General features: G+C 42.7%; 1 protein-coding gene across 3 annotated transcripts in view; it reads left to right on the top strand.

Moving 5' to 3' along the window:
• The first annotated feature begins 647 nt into the window (after nucleotides 1-647).
• Nucleotides 648-18,495, top strand: part of ttl (tubulin tyrosine ligase) — a 30,040-nt gene continuing 12,192 nt past the window's right edge. The window contains exons 1-6 of one of the 3 annotated variants that reach the window (XM_069887701.1): nucleotides 1,023-1,102; nucleotides 3,387-3,497; nucleotides 5,082-5,160; nucleotides 7,886-8,118; nucleotides 13,590-13,725; nucleotides 16,067-16,336. In XM_069887701.1, coding sequence (XP_069743802.1) covers nucleotides 3,488-3,497; nucleotides 5,082-5,160; nucleotides 7,886-8,118; nucleotides 13,590-13,725; nucleotides 16,067-16,336 — 728 coding nt within the window. In that variant the 5' untranslated portion in view covers nucleotides 1,023-1,102; nucleotides 3,387-3,487. Of the gene's footprint in view, nucleotides 1,103-3,386; nucleotides 3,498-5,081; nucleotides 5,161-7,885; nucleotides 8,119-13,589; nucleotides 13,726-16,066; nucleotides 16,337-18,495 lie in introns of all 3 variants that reach the window. The other 2 variants (XM_069887699.1, XM_069887698.1) reach the window with 2 other exon arrangements.

Consider the following 18,495-nt stretch of genomic DNA (forward strand, 5'->3'; position numbering starts at 1 on the left):
TTGGCTTCGCGGACGAAGATTTATGGAGGGGTAATGTCCACGTCAGCTGCAGGCTCGTTTGTGGCTGACAAGTCCGATGCGGGACAGGCAGACACGGTTGCAGCGGTTGCAAGGGAAAATTGGTTGGTTGGGGTTGGGTGTTGGGTTTTTCCTCCTTTGTCTTTTGTCTCCGCTACCATCAGGGAGCCTGAAGACGGGCCCTCAGCGGCACAAGGACAGCTTCCTCTCCGCTGCCATCCGATTCCTGAACGATCAATGAACCAAAGGCACTGCCTTAGATTTTGTGCATTATTATTTTTATAGCAAGGTTATAAAATGAATGTTTGCACCGTGATGCTGCCGCCAAACCCTGAATTGTTCATGACAATAGATTCTGATTCTGGGAGCGGGAGTGAACTCCAATGACCAGAAGCCTTTGGACTGACGTCACCGCCCACGCCTGCGCAGATGCGCGCGGACCGGCCTCCTCCCCCCCCCCCCCCTCAGGTCAGGGCCGATGCCAGCTGCGGCGGCGATGAAGCAGAGATCGGGGAGAGAAGGCGGCGGCGGCGGCGAAGCAGAGGTCGGGGAGAGAAGGCGGCGGCGGCCTGAGCCTTGTCCGGGTCAGGCCACGCCGGGGTGAGGGAATGGGAGCAGCTGGACACCAAGTCCGGCGCCGCCCAGCAGCCAAAGAGCTGCCAGGGTGCGGCCAAGAGGAGACCGCTTGGAGGAGTCGCCCCGCTCCTCCCGAGCGGCTCCGGGCTCGGCGCAGCGAGTGCGTGGGGGAGGGATCAGCGCTGGTTGGGGGCTTCCTCCTCGTCACTCGTGCCTGGCGCGGGGATGCTCATCAGGTTTGCAGCTCAGTGCCTCTGGCTGACTTGATGCGTGCCCACATGCGCCGGCACTCCCTCTCCGGTCATCTTGCGTGAGCCTCAGGTGGGCGCCCGGACCCCCCACCCTTCCACGATGTACACGTTTGTGCTCCGGGATCGGAACAGCTCCATCTACGCCGAAGTGGGCAAGGCGCTGATGTCGACGGGACAATGGCGGAGACTCAAGCGGGACAATCCCAGGTTCAATCTGATGCTGGGGGAGAGAAACAAGCTGCCTTTCGGGACCCTGGGTAAGACCGCACTCACGAGGGAGAGGGTTGCGTGCCTCTTCCTCCTCCTCGTTCTTAATGGTGGAATCGACACTTTGTATATTAAAAAAAAGAACCACCAGGAAGGAATTGGGATCTCGTCTGCAGACGCCGTGGGGAGAAAATTCTGGACAAGCTCAGCTGGGAGGAATGGGGTGTAATCTTGCCACTTCCACATCAGCGCAGGGTTGCACTGCAGACCTGGGCGGTGTCTCCTCTGGAATAGTTCACAAGGGTGGCTCTAATGACTCTATCCCAAACCAGGACCCTGAAGGGGGTCCATCCAACCTCCACTGCACCAAATCTCCAGGATCAAATGCACTCAGCTTGATAAATGTTCACCCCCCACCACCACCACCACCACCATGGTCAACAAAATATCTCAATTAATGCAGTGAGGAGGGGGAAGTGATGAAATAGTTTTATTATGGAGAACGTGATCATCGAGAGCAAACGTGTGATTTAAAAAATTTTTCTTAACACGTGCCTTCAGATCCCAAACAACACTTTTCTGTGCAGTATTTGGTTAATTTTGTGATTTATTTTCTATTTGTACACTTGTAGAAGCTATTTTCTATTTCTATTCCTTTTCCCCAACTTCTTTATCCTCACTTTGCCAGTCCCTGAAGGCTTTGATGCCTCATTGGGGAGCGATCGAAGCAGTGCCAATTACTCTCCAGTGGCTTGCCCAAGTGGCAGTTACTCGTGTCTCACTTTGTACTGGCAGGGGCATGACGGTCTCTCTTTGCTGCCCATCATGTCGGGCTGCATCACGTCGTGAGAAATATCTTCACTCTCCACCATTGTGGTAGAAAGCGGGGCTGCTGCTTTGTTGCACACCCAGAGGTGCAGAGAGTTTAAAAGATATTAATTCTATGTTTACACAGTTGGCATTTACAAACTTGCAAACCTTAAAAGATCATAACAAAAGCTACATAAGCAACATTTTGAGCTTGATCCCTTCATCACCTTGATGAAGGGTTCAAGCCAAAAACATATTGGTTATGTATCTTTATTTTTGCTATGTAAAGTACACTATTTGACCTGCTGAATTTCTCCAGCATTGTGTTTTTACTATTGAGGGCTCAGTAATCTCTTCCGTGCCCTCCTATTTGAATCACGGTAGGTGTTGCATTGTGACACTGGGTCAGGTCTAGTCTGTAATTTCTCATGAATAAATCACATCAATGCATCTGATTCCCTCTGGTTTTTGCTGCTTCCAAGCCTGGCGATGGATAAGGGACAGTGCTGGAAAAATCTTGTTACCTACTGGGTGGGGCAGAGTGGTGATGCTGCATTGCACTCTGGCAGGAATGCCAGGACGTTGCTTTTATTCTTCCAAGTACTCTGACAGCAAATCTCGAGGATGAGGAGAAGGATGATGTCTTGGTTTTTGATTAAAAAGAACAAGGGTGAGTTTACATTGACTGCACACTTCAACAGTCAATGTCAACTCACCCAACTGTCCTTTTTATCTCTATTTGGAGAGGGGCAACTCCCCATGCCATTCCATTGCCACCTGCAATTTAAGAAAGGTCGTGTGTATATTTTCAGCAAAAGGAAACAAAAATTATACCCTGAACTAGATAATAATTGCTTATTTCAATTTACTCTACCCTCGCAAATCCATCCAAGATTTTAAAAAAACTTGTCATACAAGAGTAAAACATGAAAGTCTGCAGACACCGTGATTGAAGTAAAAACACAATGCTGGGAAAGTCCGCAGGTCAAACAGCGTCCTTTATATTACAAAGGTGATCTTTGCTATTTAAATACTGTGTACTGTTTGACCTGCTGAGTTTCTTCAGTTGTCATATTGGTTACTTGAAAGATTCTTTTTATTAGCATATCTCTATCTTAATAATGTTGATGCACATGTAGGTTGGAATAAATGCACTCTTGACTTCATTCCAAAGACTTGCCTTTATTTCATGTCTTGAAAACTGTAAATTCTGCAATATATCTCTTTAGGGTCACCTTGCATTGCGATGTACAATGTCCATCGTATATGAGTGCAGGCATCTAATGCAGGCATTAGGTTGCTTAAAATTCAATACCACCTGCTTCCAACCAATAAATTAAGGACATCTAACTGAGGATTCTTCAATGATCTTGTACGTGAGTTAAAATATGATATGAAACTTGAGATAAACTGAATCCCCATCAGTCCCTACAGTTAAATTCAAATAGTTCAATGGCAGAGCTTTAAAGAAGAGTAGATTTGTTCTTCCTGCTAATAATAGCAAATGTCTTTGTGCTATACAAGTGCTGGACTGACTGGCTTCACAACAGAGGATTTGACCACCAAAATCTCTGACAGCACATTCAAATCTGATCTGTACCATCAGAAAGCACAAAGGCAACAGGATGCCATCAGGTACAAGTTTTACTCCAAGTCTTACCGACTTGAAAATGTATTGCCATCATTGATGCTTGGGTTACAATTCTACTTACAATCTTCCTTCACGATGACTGTAGCGAGTGAAGAAAGACATGGCTTTCTCCAGAATCCTCCAAGATGGTCATGCCCGTGTCCTATCATATTTGAAGGGGTGGGGGGAAGGAAGTGTCCTGGTCTTTATTTATCCATGAATTGATATCAAAAAAGCAGATGTGAAAATCAAATGCCCATCAAGGCAGCTAACATCTGTGAAGTGAGAAAAGCGGAATTCAGACGAATGAGCTTTCATCAGAATTCACAAAAAAAGTTATCACAGTGATATTTTTAGAATCCAGCATGGAGGTTGTCTGCCATGTTTCCTCTAATCTCAGCAGTAACAGAAATTTGTGCTTCAGGACTGTAAAGTGCTTCAGAATATCCTGGGGTCAAGAAAGGCGCTATTGAAATGCAAGTTCTTCCACATAGAACATTACAGTACAGATCCTTTGGCCCTCGATGTTGTGCCGACCTATAGTAAATAGAAAGCTAAGGCCTTCCTACCTCAGAACCCTCCATTTTTCTTTCATCCTGGTGCCTGCCAAAGAGTCTTTTAAATGCCCCTAATGTTTCAGCCTCTACCTCTATCCCTGGCAAGGCATTCCAAGCATCCACAGTTCTTTGCATAAAAAAAATTTGGCCCTGATGTCTCCTCTAAACTTCCCTCCTCTCTGGTGTTTGCTCTTCCTGGCCGGGACAAAGGTGCTGGCTGTCCATCCCATCTATGCCTCTTATAATCTTGTTTTTTTTTAATTATTTTTTATTTTTCACACTATGAACCTATCAACCAAAATATGTACAAATGTTTCTCATTAAATTTACACAGTGTCCCTTTTCTCCCCTTTTTCCTCCCTCCCCTCTATCCACCCCCCTCCAAAACCCATAAATATTCAACATTTACAATACAATAAAACCATAAAACAATATCTTCACAGCAGTAACAAAGAAAATTGTGCTTCAGGACTGTAAAGTGCTTCAGAATATCCTGGGGATATCCAGAATATTTTAGAATCTTGTTGAGTTCTATTAGTCTCCTCTCATCCTTCACTTCAAAGAGAAAAGTCCCAGGTCTGCTAACCTTGCATCATAATACAGTACTTATTTTCCAATCCAGGAAACATCCTGGTAAATCTCCTTTGCACCCTCTCCATACCATCCACATCCTTGAGATGATCGTTCAGTGAATCTATTAATTGCCTTTCTGTGCTGACAAGGAATTATAATTGCAGGGATTTGTTTCTGCACTGGGTTTTGCTTTTCATTTCCAACATCTGGCAGACAGCAAGCCTATGTTAACCACCCACAATATTTTACATGATCCTTTCAGGCCCTTGACTGAGATTGGGCAGTCAGCTGAGATTTGGAATGTGAATTGACGTTCCTAGCTTGTACAGCTCACTGCCACGTTAAATGTGCAGTCCCCTTGAGCAGCCTACAGATTCAGATTGGGCTCCTACGTGTGTATTTTGCAGAGTGCTGTTTCTCAGTGAATGATCTAATCATAGCACTTCTGATTATTTACAGGTCACGAACCAGGACTTGCACAGCTTGTGAACTATTATCGGGGTGCTGACAAACTCTGCCGCAAGGCATCGTTAGTCAAGTAAGTAAAACATTTTCTCGCTTTGTTTGTTGTACTGTCGACGCAAGTCGTGTACCTTTATTTGAGTCACTGGACTTTCATTCTGGAAAGGCTGCCTGATGAAAACTCTGGGAAAAATTATTTGTGGGTGCTATTTGTGTTCAAATTTATATTTTTAAATTGAATTTGGAGATGCAGCAAAGTAACAGGCCCTTCTAGCCCAAGAGCTTTTTGCTGCAGGATTTCCTAATTACAGTAGCATTTAGATTTAATTTGAAGAGATACTATAAGGTATACATGATAAATATGCCATCTAAATACACGCATCTTGCCCTCACTCCCTGTTGCTTTTCAAATACTCCTATTGCTATGAGTTTGGATTCATGTAGGCCAGGGTAGATGAGAATGGTAAGTGTTTTTTAGACAGCAATGTTGGAAAAATCTTGGAAAACTTTAATGTAAATTAAAATGAACATGACTTGAAAAGTAGTAGGGGTCCTGCAGGATAAATCACGTTGCAGGAATTGACTAAAAATTCCTACATTTTCCTTTTTAGACTTGATTGTACCATTACATGCCTGCAGTCTAAAAACTATAGTATCTTTCCCTTTGAGGGGGAATTACTACTGATTAATTCTGCTTAAGTTCTTCAACTGCTGCTGAAGACCAGATAACCATATAAACCACTTACAGCACAGAACAGGCCAGTTCGGCCCTGCTAGTCCATGCCCACCATCCTAGTCCCTCTGACCAGCACCCGGTCCATACCCCTCCGGTCCTCTCCCCTCCATGTAACTATCCAGTCTATCCTTAAATGTAACCAATGATCCCGCCTCGACCACGTCTGCCGGAAGCTCATTCCACATCCCCACCACCCTCTGCGTCAAGAAATTTCCCCTCATGTTCCCCTTATAATTTTCCCCCTTCAATCTTAAACCATGCCCTCTAGTTTGAATCTCCCCCACTCTTAATTGAAAAGACTGGAGTGCTGGTTTTGTAATATGTCCCTGTCTACTCCTCAGTGTGCTTATTGATGCATCTGTCTGAGAAATGCATGAAAACCTGCAGTAACTTGAAAGTAATCGATTTGTAAAAGACAGGATTCTGTTGGTACGGTGGTTAAATGAAAAAAAATACCACACAAGTGCTGGAGAAGCTCAGCAGGTCAAACAGTGCCTTTATGTAGCAAAGAGAAAGATACAACACCAACATTTCGGGCTTGAGCCTTTCATCAAGGTGTGGGGGATGATAGGTGGGGGAGGAGAGGAGTCCAGTCTAGGTGGGGAGAGAAAGGAAATAAGAACTGGAATAACTAGTTAAAGGGGGGGTGGGGGGGGGAGAGGGGGGAAAAAGACAAACTGATTATTGGAATGCAGTGAACTCACTGATCATGCCCTGGGGTTGGAGAGTGCCCAGATGAAAAATGAGGAGTTGTTGCTCACCGCCCAGCACCTCCTCTCCGTCTGCCACAAAAGCGACCTCCCCGTAACCAACCATTTCAATTCTGAGTCACACCCTCAAACTCACCTGTCTGTCCATGGCCTTTCACGCTACCCCACCCTCACCACCCTCCTCCCCCCCCCTTCCCTCTTTTGTTCAGAGTTCTCTCATGTTCCCCCACACCTTGACGAAGGGCTCAAGCCCAAAACGTAAAGTTGGTGATGTATCTTTACCGTTGCTACATAAAGGCACTGTTTGACCTGCTGAATTTCTCCAGCATGTGTGTGTTTTTTCACTTAAAGTGTTTCTTTGCGATCTGTTCAATGTGTGAAATCTCTTTGATAATTTATGAACCAGGCTTCCTGTTGATTTTTTTCCCCTTTTTTTTTCTCTCCAATCCCACCTTACCACTAACTTCCATTCTCACTGTTGCTTAAATTGACAGTCCAATTTTTATAAGTTTCCTGAACTTGTAGTGCAGGCAGGCAAGAATGTGGGCTTGAATTCATGCCCCAGCTGAGTCAGCTGGAACAACAGCAGAAATGTTGCTTTGCCCTTTTTGACTGCAGAGTGTGAAAACTCTTCCTACTCTCAGTTGTCACAAGCTTCAAAGGTAATATAGCTTTTACACTTCTTGGGGAAATACCCGACCTACTCAGTTAGTTTTTACTCGATTTGGATGTTATTCAAATTTGAGTAAAAGCTAGATGACAGACCTTTTTATGTCCACCTGGCTTCCTTGTAATTTAAAAAGATCATCTCTGAGCATTACCAAAAATGCACCCTCACAATTGTAATCTGGTAACAAGTCAATACTGTCAAAATGGGAGAAAAACATTAAAAAGAAAGTTAATACTGTAAAACTCGTAAGGAAGAGACTAATTTATTGAGGAGGCATGGTTAGCGTAGCAGTTAGCACAACACTATTACAGTACCAGCGATCTGGGGCTGTCTGTAAGGAGTTTATATGTTCTCCCTGCATCTGCATGGGTTTCCTTTGGCTGCTCCACCCTTCAAAACATATGGAGGTTGTAGGTTAATTGAGTGTAATTTGGGAACGTTGGCTTGTGAGCCGGAAGGACCTGTTACCGTGCTGTATGTCTAAAAAAAAATGAATTAAAAAAAATCTAAATTTATTTTTATTTGATGCAAAATTGTTGCGTTGTGGAAGTGAAAAATGTCTGCACCGGATGCATTTGGAGAACCCTGCCCAAGGAGTTCACGGACATTTTCTCTTTCATCAGTGAAGATTGGTGCTGAGCATTTGACAACTTCTCATGGATTCTGTGTGCTTTTCCAAAAATAGGCTCATCAAATCAATTCCAGAACTGATGGAATCTTGTACCTGGTTTCCTGAATCCTATGTCATCTATCCCATGGGGCTGCAAACCACAGCGATTCCCAAGCAGAATGGAATAAAAGCACAGAGAAATAGTGCAAGGACAGATGATCGGGAAGCATTCCTGGCATCTTACCACAAGAGACAAGCAAGTGGAGAAAGGAATGTGTGGATAGTCAAATCTTCTGCAGGTGCCAAAGGTAAGGCTTGTGTTTGTTAAAGAAGAAGGGGCCTTCTGCTTTTAATAATTTGTCGTATACATTGTAAAATGTATGTATGTATGTATCAAAATTCTTACTTGCTGAAACTGGAGAACTACTTTGTAAAAACAAACTACAATAGTATACATAATTGAATTGAAAGGTAATAAATTTACAGTTATCCTAGTGGGGGAAAAAGTGACAACAACAGTGCAGACAGGCTTCTTGTGTCAGAACAGTCCTTTATTAGTGTAATAAGGGGAGGTTCAAGAACTGATAGCCACTGGATGGAAACTGTTCTTGTAACTGGTCTTCAGGCTTCTGGACCTTTTGCCCAAAGGTAGCAGTGCGAAGTGGCTGTGACCTGGGTGATGCCAGTCCTTTGTGATATTGGTTAACTTGTCGAGGCAGCATCTCATATCGACGTCTTCGATGGATGGGAGGTCAGAGCTTGTGATAGACCTGGCTATGTTTGCTACCTTCTGGAGCTTTCTGCATTCCTGGGAATTCAAATGAGCAAACCAGGCTGTGATGTGACCCGTCAGCGTACTTTCTATGGGGCACCTGTAGAGTATTTGATGGTGTGCTTAATCTCTTCCGGTTCCTTAGAAAGTTGCTGTACCTTCTTCACGTTTGCCTCATTGTGCTGGCTCTAGGAGAGGTTTTCTGAAATATGGACTGCCAGGAATTTAAAGGTACCGCCGTGCCATCAACGTGGAGAGGTGTGTGGTCCCTCCGTCTCTCCTTCCTAAAATCAACAATAAGCTCCTCAGTCTCGGTGACGTTGTTCTGGCACCATCCAACGAGATTTTCAATCTCCATATCTCCATTCTTTATTTTGTTTCATCATTTCCAGTTATTTTACGAACACCAATGACAAATTAGTAGGTTGACTTAGGAGCCATGAGAATATAGGGAATAGATCAGGTGCCTGAGCACGCAGGGTGCCTCAGTCGTTGGGCAGGGAGGAGGAAGTTATGTTTTGATCTGCACTGATTAGGGTCTGCCCTAGAGGAAATTGAGGTTCTGGTTGCAGAAGGACAAACGGTGGTCTAGATCCTTTAGTTTGGTCATCAGTTGTGCTGGTTCTTCACTCTTCCCTCTGCGACCATCGGGAAAAAGGTACAGGAGCCTAAAGACGAACACTCAGCAGTACAAGGACAGCTTCTTCCCCACTGCTATCAGATTCCTGAACAATCAGTGAACCAAAGACACTGCCTTAACTTTCATGCACTATTATTTTTGATTTTTTATATTGTTGTCAGATAGTTTATAATATGAACGTTGGCACCGTGACGCTGCCGCAAAAACCCTGAATTTCATAACTTGTTCGTGACAATAAATTCTGATTCTGGAATGATGGTGTTGAATGCCGAGCTGTGTTCAGTGAACCACAGCCTGATGGGGGTGGTGTTGTGGTCTAGGTGATCTAACACAGAGTGGAGGAAGTTATGTTTTCGATCTGCACTGATTTGGGTCTGCCCTAGAGGAAGTCGAGGATCTGGTTGCAGAAGGACAAACAGTGGTCTAGATCCTTTAGTTTGGTCATCGGTTATGCTGGTATGATGGTGTTGAACGCCGAGCTGCGTTTAGTGAACAATAGACTGACGTAGGTGTTGTTGTGGTCTAGGTGATCTAACACAGAGTGGAGGGCCAGTGAGATGGCATCTCCTGTTGCTATGAAAGTCAAATTGAAATGGGACCAGGTGTTTCCTGAGACACGAGTTGGTTAGGTCCATAACTAACCTGTCAAAACACTTAATTATGGTCAATGCCACCGGCCCACAGTAGTTAAGTCATTTCACCTTGTTCTTCTTGGACACCGAAATAATAGATGTCCTTTTGAAGATGAGGACTCTCACCATTGTAACGAGAGGTTAAAAATGTCTACAATAACTCCAGCCAGTTGGTTTGCACAGATTTTAAGGACACTGCCAAGTACTCTGTTTGGGCCATACTCTTATCAAGGATTCAAGAAGTAAAACTCGAAAATCGGTAGTCACCATGGTTAAATTTTTTATTTAGTAGACACCATGGTTGAAGTAAACACAGTGCTGGAGAAACTCACCAGGTCAAGCAGTGTCCTCTATATAGCAATGGTAAAAATACAGAACCAATGTTTTGGGCTTGTGCCCTTCAAGCAAGAATTCACCATCCTGAAAGTTCTGTTTACATCAGCCTCAGAAACTGAGAGCACAGAGTTGCTGGGGGGTGTGGGGGCTCACAAGGGTTCTTCATTGTTTTCCCTTTCAATGCAAGGATAGAAGGCATTGAACTCATGCAGGAAAGATGTTTCACAGTTAATGAAACTGTCTTATTTTGTTTTAAAGGATGTAATGGCATGCAAATGTGCCAGAGACTCCAGCTTGATCCAGGATTGTCTCTTTGTTGGAAATGGCCTTCTAGAGGTGTAATGGACTTTCTGTATATTTCTGAATCTCCTGACCTAAATGCCACAGATATGGTCTTCAGTAGTTTGCAGATCTCGATTCATTCCTAGCTCTGATTAGGATACATCCAGATAATCTTAGTAGGAACACACTGGTCCTCACATTTTCTGATAAAGTTAGTGACCACTATAGCAAATTCATTCAAATCCACCACAGATTCCATGAATGCTACCCAGTTCACCAATTCCAAACAACTACAAAGCTGCACTTCTGTTTCGCCAGACCATCTCTGTACAGTCTTCACTCCAGGTTCTGTGCTCCTCAGCTTCCAGTTGTCTGCAGGAAGGGGCACAATCAGCTGGTCTGACCTTTTAAAGTACGGTGTGAAATGAAGCGGTCGGCATCTTTGATTGTAGTACGGCAGTGGTCGAGAATATTCGATCTCCTGGTATTACAAGAGACATGCTGGAGGTAGTTTGGGCGTACCTTCTTTAAGTGGCCCTGACGAAGAAAAGGCATCGGAATACACCATGTGATGTTTGTTGATCATAGTTTGTAGATCCTCTAGCACTAACGTAATGGTGTCACTTTTGTTATTCTACATGTGATGGTAAGTCTAAATCAATGCAGGGAATCTTAATTTCTTTCAGACGTGAAGAGAAGAGGCGGATATGAATATAGATTTTAAATCAGTTCAATTCAAACCTTGTAGGTTTGAAGTATCCAGAGAAGTTGGTGAGGTGTGTTTGACAGGAAGTCAGAGAAGTTTGATATTCCTTTAAGTTGGCGGGCTGGAGGAGCTCAGCAGCCAAAGGTATATGGGAGCAGTCAAATCAGAACATCAATGGTTTCTCTGGTGCTCAAACAGGAACAGCAACATTTATTCTGTTCCCTCAGGCAAATCTGGCAGATCCCCGGATCCAAGTAACCCACCTTCTTTTCCAACCTTCGAAGGCCAGCACGCAAGCACCTCCAACTTCCCTTCTCCCCCTCCCACACCAGGCGCACCTTTGTTAATGATCAAACTTCATTGCCACTGACCCCGATTTAGCTGTTTCTACTACTGGAAGATTATTAATTTGTGAACAAGGATTAAAACCTTGTGAAGTTCTGCTATAAAGCCTAGCTAGACATCTTCGAGGTAGAGCATGGATGTAGGCCCTTTGACCCACTGAGCCTGTGTCGACCATCAGGCATCATTTACATTTACTCTATTCCATCTTATTTTATTCTCTCCCTGTTCCCATCAACTCCCCTCCCTAAGATTCCACCACTCATCTCTACATTTGGGGAAATTGACAGTGGGTTCTATTGTAGCTTTAAAATGCATTTTCCTTACAATAGGTTTGATAGCCCATTGATTCTGTGTCAGCTTCCTGATCGATACGTCAGCCCCATTTCCCTAGTAGTTTCCTTTGTCACCTTTTTGCCCTCTTGTGTCCATCAAAACACCTCCACATACCTACATTAGGGATAATTTGTACTAATCAATTCATCTATCAACCAGCATGTTTTTGTGTAATGAGGAAACTAGTTGCTGTTGGTGAGGAAGTCACAAGGAGAACATGCAAACTCCACACAGATAGCTCAAGGTCAGGATCAAACACAGGTCCCCCGGAGGGTGTGTGGCAGAGGTTCTCTCTGCACCATTGGGCTGTCCCCTGCTTGAACTTTCTGTGGTACTGCATATACTCATTCCCAGGACTTGCAAACTTTTCCCTTCAGTGTGGAAATACATTCCGCCTACAGTTGCTTTTTCTGATTCCAACTTGCCTCTCTGAACTATCTTAAAACCTAACTTTTTACCTTTGTTTGTGGTCCCCTTGGAACCTTTGTTTGGAACAATTTTCAATAAATATTTCTCCAGCATTCATTTCTTTTGGATTTCACGTCACTGGTAAATGGTGAGAAATCAGACACTGGCCTACTTTTTATACTCTCAGGCCTCATGGGCTCCGAGACTAAATATAGGTGAGATTGGCCAACTGAATTAGGCTAATTTTCTTGGTGGCTGAGCCATCTTGCCTAGACAATCTGCATATATTTTTGATTGGCATTTTTGTACTGACGTTTCAGACCATCTGCATCATGCCATCTTTTTTACAAAGATAAATGTCAAGTCGGAGCAGGTTTGCAATGTTTCAGATGGTCCATGCAAAGTGGTGAGAGCATGGAACTAGCTGCTGAACAAAGATTTGAATTGGGTACATGGATGTGAGGGGTATTGATGCTATTGTCAGGTGCAGGTCACTGGGTCTAGGCAGAATAATAATTCAGCACAGACTAGATGGGCTGACGGGCCTGTTTCGATGCTGTAGTGTCGTAAGGTTTTATGATGTTATAAAGAATTTTTGCTCTGTGGAGTTAACCTTCATGTCTGTGAGAGAAACAGAAGAGATTCCCTTCAGAGTCAGTGTGAGGATCCATGGATTGGCCTCTGCAGCCGCACGGACTCCTGTTCAATCTACCGGCAACTCAAGCTCCGTGACCAAACCTCTGAGGCCCTTTGCAGTACCCGAGGCCCTTTGGGAGCCCTTCTTGGTCCTTAGCGCCCTCTCGAATCACGGCTATGATGACTGGTTCTCACGAGACAGTGTCCAGCAACCCGCAGTGTGTGCTGGTCCCCTGACCGTTTTGCTACAGTCTATGGGGGTCTCTCAGCTGCTGAGCCCCCTCGCTGGTCTGCTTCCATGGTCACCGCCCTGTCGGATCATCCCCTCTGCTTCTCCTTCTCACCGGGAGCTGTTTTTCCTGTTTCTGGTATCCTGCACCTGTCCGCTACTCTTCAGAGTCTGCAGCTGCTGGCATTAGGACTGGGTGATTGAAATCTTCGGAGCAGCTCTGTGCTCTCCCAGGTCCTCAGTAGCTTGATCAAAAGTATTGGCCATCCCCGAGTGCTGCAATGTTTTATTATCGTTGTAACCACACTCTTTCTTGGAATTGAATGTTTTGAGAGCTCTCAGCTCATAATCCAAGGCCTAAGTAAAGTTTTCTTTATTCCGGTCAGAACAATAGCTGTCTTTTGATTCTGCAGGCTGTATGTATTTCCGTTTGAATGGATGCATTGATGTCTATCCTCAGGTGCTGGAATTTTTATTTCTTCTGATGCCAATGAATTGTTGGACTATGTAGGTAATCAAGGCCAAGTCCATGTGATTCAAAAATACCTCGAGAGACCATTACTGTTAGAACCAGGACATCGCAAGTTTGACATAAGGTCAGTTTCTGAACTCCGTGAATTTTTTTCCCTTCCCATTGCTCTGATCCTGTGCAGTAGGAAGTAAACTATCTATGGCTTGATCAGAAGTCTTGAGATTTTGTGAGTGAACCTCCTGTAACAATTTGGACGTCTCCTGTATGTTTGCAGGAAGTTCAGCTGCAGTTTTTGTGAGCTCCTTGGCCTCTGCATAGTTCTCACATCTTCCCATTTATTATTTATACACATGCACGATGAAAGTGGTTCCCTGAGCTTCTCCAACAAATTGAGCAGACTGATGTCAAAAGGTTGCATCCTCCCTGTCAATCGCATCACTTTTCTTGATTGTTAACTCTTTTAGTCAGGCCCTGCCCATATCTCAACCATTAATATATACAATAAAACTGTTAATCTACATATTTTTGGGTCGTTGGTGTTAAACTGGCAGATTTTTTATGCTATTGAATGTTATTGCCAATTACTACTCCAACACAAAGTTTTAATTTATCTTTTTTTTTACTGGATGTTACACAATAGTATAACAAACTTTCCAGTGAACTCAGTAAATTTCAAGAATATGACTGGTGTCTAAAGGAAGTGTAACAGGAACAGAGGAAATAGGGCCCTGGTGAGTTTAAGGGAAACAGATTCTCTGGTGAGAGGAAACGGGGCTCCAGTGAGTCCAAAGGGAGAGTGAGAAATGGGGCTCAGGTGAGTCTAAAGAGAGCACAGGAATCGGGATTCTAGTGAGTCTAAAGGGGAGATTGGGAAATTGGGTTCTGGTGGGTCGAAAGCAGGGGTTTTCAAACTTTTTCTTTCCACTCACATACCACCTTAAGCAATCCCTTACTAACCACAGATCACTAGTAGGAAGTAAACTATTTACTTAAGGTGACATGTGAGTGGAAAATAAAAAGTTTGAAAACCACTGGTCTAAAAGGATTGATGAACTTGGACCTTGATGTCTAAAGGGAGTGTGCGCAACAGAGGCTATGAGAGCATGGGGATCAGCATCCATTGAATCATAAATAGAGCTATTGGGATTTTTGAATAATCGAATAGAAGATTATCAGAGTTTTAATGTCCAATATAAAGCAAGAAACTGAGCATTGTGGAACCCTATTGATCTTTCAGTCGCAAGAATTATCTGCCAGTCATTCATTACCCTTTCCTTCCTGCCACATTCACCAATTTGGATCCAGTTTACCATTTTTCCATGTGGGAAACATCTTGCTGAAACTTATGTAGATCGCAGCAAATGCACTGCCCTTAATTTTCTGCATTTTATTTAGACTTCCAACATTTATTTTTAAGTAAGCGAAGCAGTAGGGCAGGGCAGGGGTCATTCAATCACCCTTCTGATTTTAATTGATCGGAATAGCAGCCATGGAAGCTCTAAAATTCAATTATGTCCTAGATAGATTGAATACATCTTTTCTAAGGCAGGGATGAGGTATCAATGTATTACATAACTGTTAAATCTTAAAAGTTTGTGTCAACTCTTGGGGCATTCATGTCAATTCCATTCTATTCCCCCATTATTTACCGATGATTGCACACATAAATTTTTCTTCGGTGTCCTTTTAAGTCTTGATTGTTTCATTTTTTTTGGGCAGTAAACTTCAGATCATAACCATACTCTTTAAGAGTTGGCACCCTACTGTAAGTTGCCATTATTTTGAGTAAATGATAAAAGAAAGGAGTTGATGGGCTTGTGTGAGAGGGAAGTTGTTGCAGGGGCTCTGGGGAAATAAGGAGAGGGAATGGCATGGTGGGATTACTTCACTGTGAGCTGGGATGACCTGTAGGCTGACTGGCTGGCTTCCCATGTTATAACAAGTAAGGGATCATTATTTCACTACAGTTATGGTGTATTGTTAAACAAAAAATGGCAGTTTTAATTTAGCACCTTGGAAGTATTTCAACCACCAAAATAATGTATAGTTTCTTTTTCTGGAAATCTTCAAACAAGAAATGGAAATAACTGGTTTAGATAGGGAAAAGCTAGAAGTAGATAGGAACTTGAAATTCCAATGAAAATTCATATACATGAATTATTAACTCTGTTTTTCACTTTCTAATTTTGCTTAATTTTGGCACTTAAGAAAAATATTGGATAGGTACATGGATGGGAGGGGAATGGAGGGCTACGGTCTGGGTGCAGGTCAGTGGGACGAGGCAGAATAATGGTTTTGCACGGATTAGATGGGACTGTTTCTGGGCTGCAGAGTTCTCTGGTTCTAAATGATGGCTGATGTTCTCGTTACAATTTTTAAAGAGAATTTAGTTGTATTATCTGCTACTCTCTTGATAAACTGTCCTTATAATGTGTACTTTCTTTTTGTCTCCCTTGTGTTTACAGAAGCTGGGTACTTCTTGACCATCAATATAACATTTACCTCTATAAGGAAGGAGTATTGCGAACTTCCTCTGATCCATACAATAGCACTGATTTTCAGGATAAAACTAGTCACCTGACAAATCACTGTATACAGAAAGAATTCTCCAAGAATTATGGGAAATATGAAGAAGGCAATGAAATGTTCTTTGAAGAATTCAATCAGTATTTAATGAACACTTACAATGTTAACTTGGAACACAGTATTTTACCACAAATCAAACAAATCATAAGGTACTCCTCTGACCTCCAGTGTTTATATTCATCAGAATTCTGAAAGCATTCCTTAGATTTTTCATTGAGAATCTATGAATGTGAACAATCAGACAACAATGCCCACCCAAATTTCTGATACCTGTTTCCAGAGGCTTGCAGCTGGGAGTGCTTGGTTGTAAAAGATTTTTCAATAAATATTGCTATTGAAATAATTTAAACTGATTTTATTTACATTGTTTTTAGAGTCGTAGAGCATTAGAGCACAGAAATTGGTCCTGCAGCCCAATTTGTCCCAGTTGACTATCTTTTTTTAAAATTTTTAAAAATATTTTCACACTATGAACCATATTGACCAAAATACACATAAACATTTCCCTCTTGAATATACACAGTGTCATTTTCTCCCCTTTTTCCCTCTCCCTTCCCTCCCTCTTTCCCACCCCCCTCCCCACCCACTCAATATTCAACATATACAATACATTAAACCCATTAAACAATGTCATCACACAATGAAAATAAACAAGAAAATTCCCAGTTGACTATCTGAAATAATCCTGAATGCCTGGGCTGGGTTCATATCTCTCTAAATATTTTCTATTTGTATATCTCTCTAAATGACTTTTAAATGTTGCTATTGTGGCTGCCTTTACCACCTCCTTTGGTAGCTTGTTCCATATACCCACCACCCTCCTGCTTGAAAAGCTGTTCCTCAGGTCCCCATTAAGTCTTTTACCCTAACACCTAAAATCTCTGCCCACTAGTTTTAGACTGACTTGCTGAGATTCTTCAGCACTTTTGTACATTGCACTCGACCCCAACAACTGCAAATTTTCTTGTTCATCTCCAAAAGAGGGTTACGAACTGTGAGGAAGGAAAGGATTGATTGATGTGTTTATATAGGTCAGCACATCACACTGTGCTGTACTGCTGTATGAACTAACCATCGAATTACACATCCCATTTTATTCTCCCTTTGTCTTCCACCCCTTCAATTTCCACCTGAATGAATCACTTGCACACGCAAGAACAAGTTACAGTGGCCAGTTTACCTGCCAATCCTCAAATCTTTGGGCTACGGGGAGGAAACCTATGCAAACACAGGGCAAATGTGCAAACTCTTCCTAATTGTGCTCTTTGTTCTTCAACTTTATACAGGTTTAAGTATGTCAAAATTACATCAGACTGCTTGTAGAAGAACCTTTCTCACTGTACTGGGTATAAATGTGACAGATAAACTTAAGCCTAAAAACGGAGTCAGCTCTGGAGGCCAAGATTGAACCTAGGTCACAGGAGCTGTGGGGAAGCAGCTTTACCACTGTGCTGTTCTAAACTTATTGACCCTTTAATTTAATTTAATTTTGCTTCGAACCAGATACACCCTATTGTCTCTGCTTCATTCACGAGCCTGCAGAATGAACTATTTGCTTTTAAACCTATATTTTGGGGGGAAATAAGTTTGCTCTTCCTTAACTATACCCGCATAGCAAATCCAAGTTTATTGGTTATCCAATTGTGCAAATACAACCTGATTAAACACTGTTCTCAGGTGCTTGATGTAAAACACTGGAAACAAATGCACTGACAAATGATACATATGCACAGCACGCTAAATAAACAAATAGTATTGTTATTAAGTAAATAGTAGACTCACAGAGGGTTTGAATGAGCAGCTCATCAGTTGTTCAGCAATCTCACTGCCCATGGGAAGAAGCAGTTTCTCAACAGCTCTGATACCCCTGTATCTTTCCCGATGGAAGTATACTGTAGTTTATAAATGAGGAGATTCCTTGACCTCATTCACATCTTTACCTCCTGAGTACTTGTTGACGATGGTTCGGTAACTGTTTGGTGCATGGTTATCTATATTTGAAAACCTATTCTTGACTGAACGATTAAGAGTTATTCAAAGTGATGTAGTGGATCCAAAGGATGAGATAAAGTTCATTTGGAAGTGTTCAGCCACTAAAAGTTGCGCTGATAGTGGCTGAAAGAAAGGAACTAAAGAGAGTGTTGATGAAAATTGAACAGGACCTTGCAGGTTCCCAATGTCCATTTACCTTTATAGACGTCAGACGTCAAATAAGGTGGCTTTTGCAGCACTTTAAACTGTAGCCATAATGAACAGTTTGTGATGTTCTGAAGTTTGGTTGATTATTTTTTTTATATATATTTACCAG

The sequence above is a fragment of the Narcine bancroftii genome, chromosome 6 (assembly GCF_036971445.1).
Source record: "Narcine bancroftii isolate sNarBan1 chromosome 6, sNarBan1.hap1, whole genome shotgun sequence".
Taxonomy (NCBI): Eukaryota; Metazoa; Chordata; class Chondrichthyes; order Torpediniformes; family Narcinidae; genus Narcine; species Narcine bancroftii.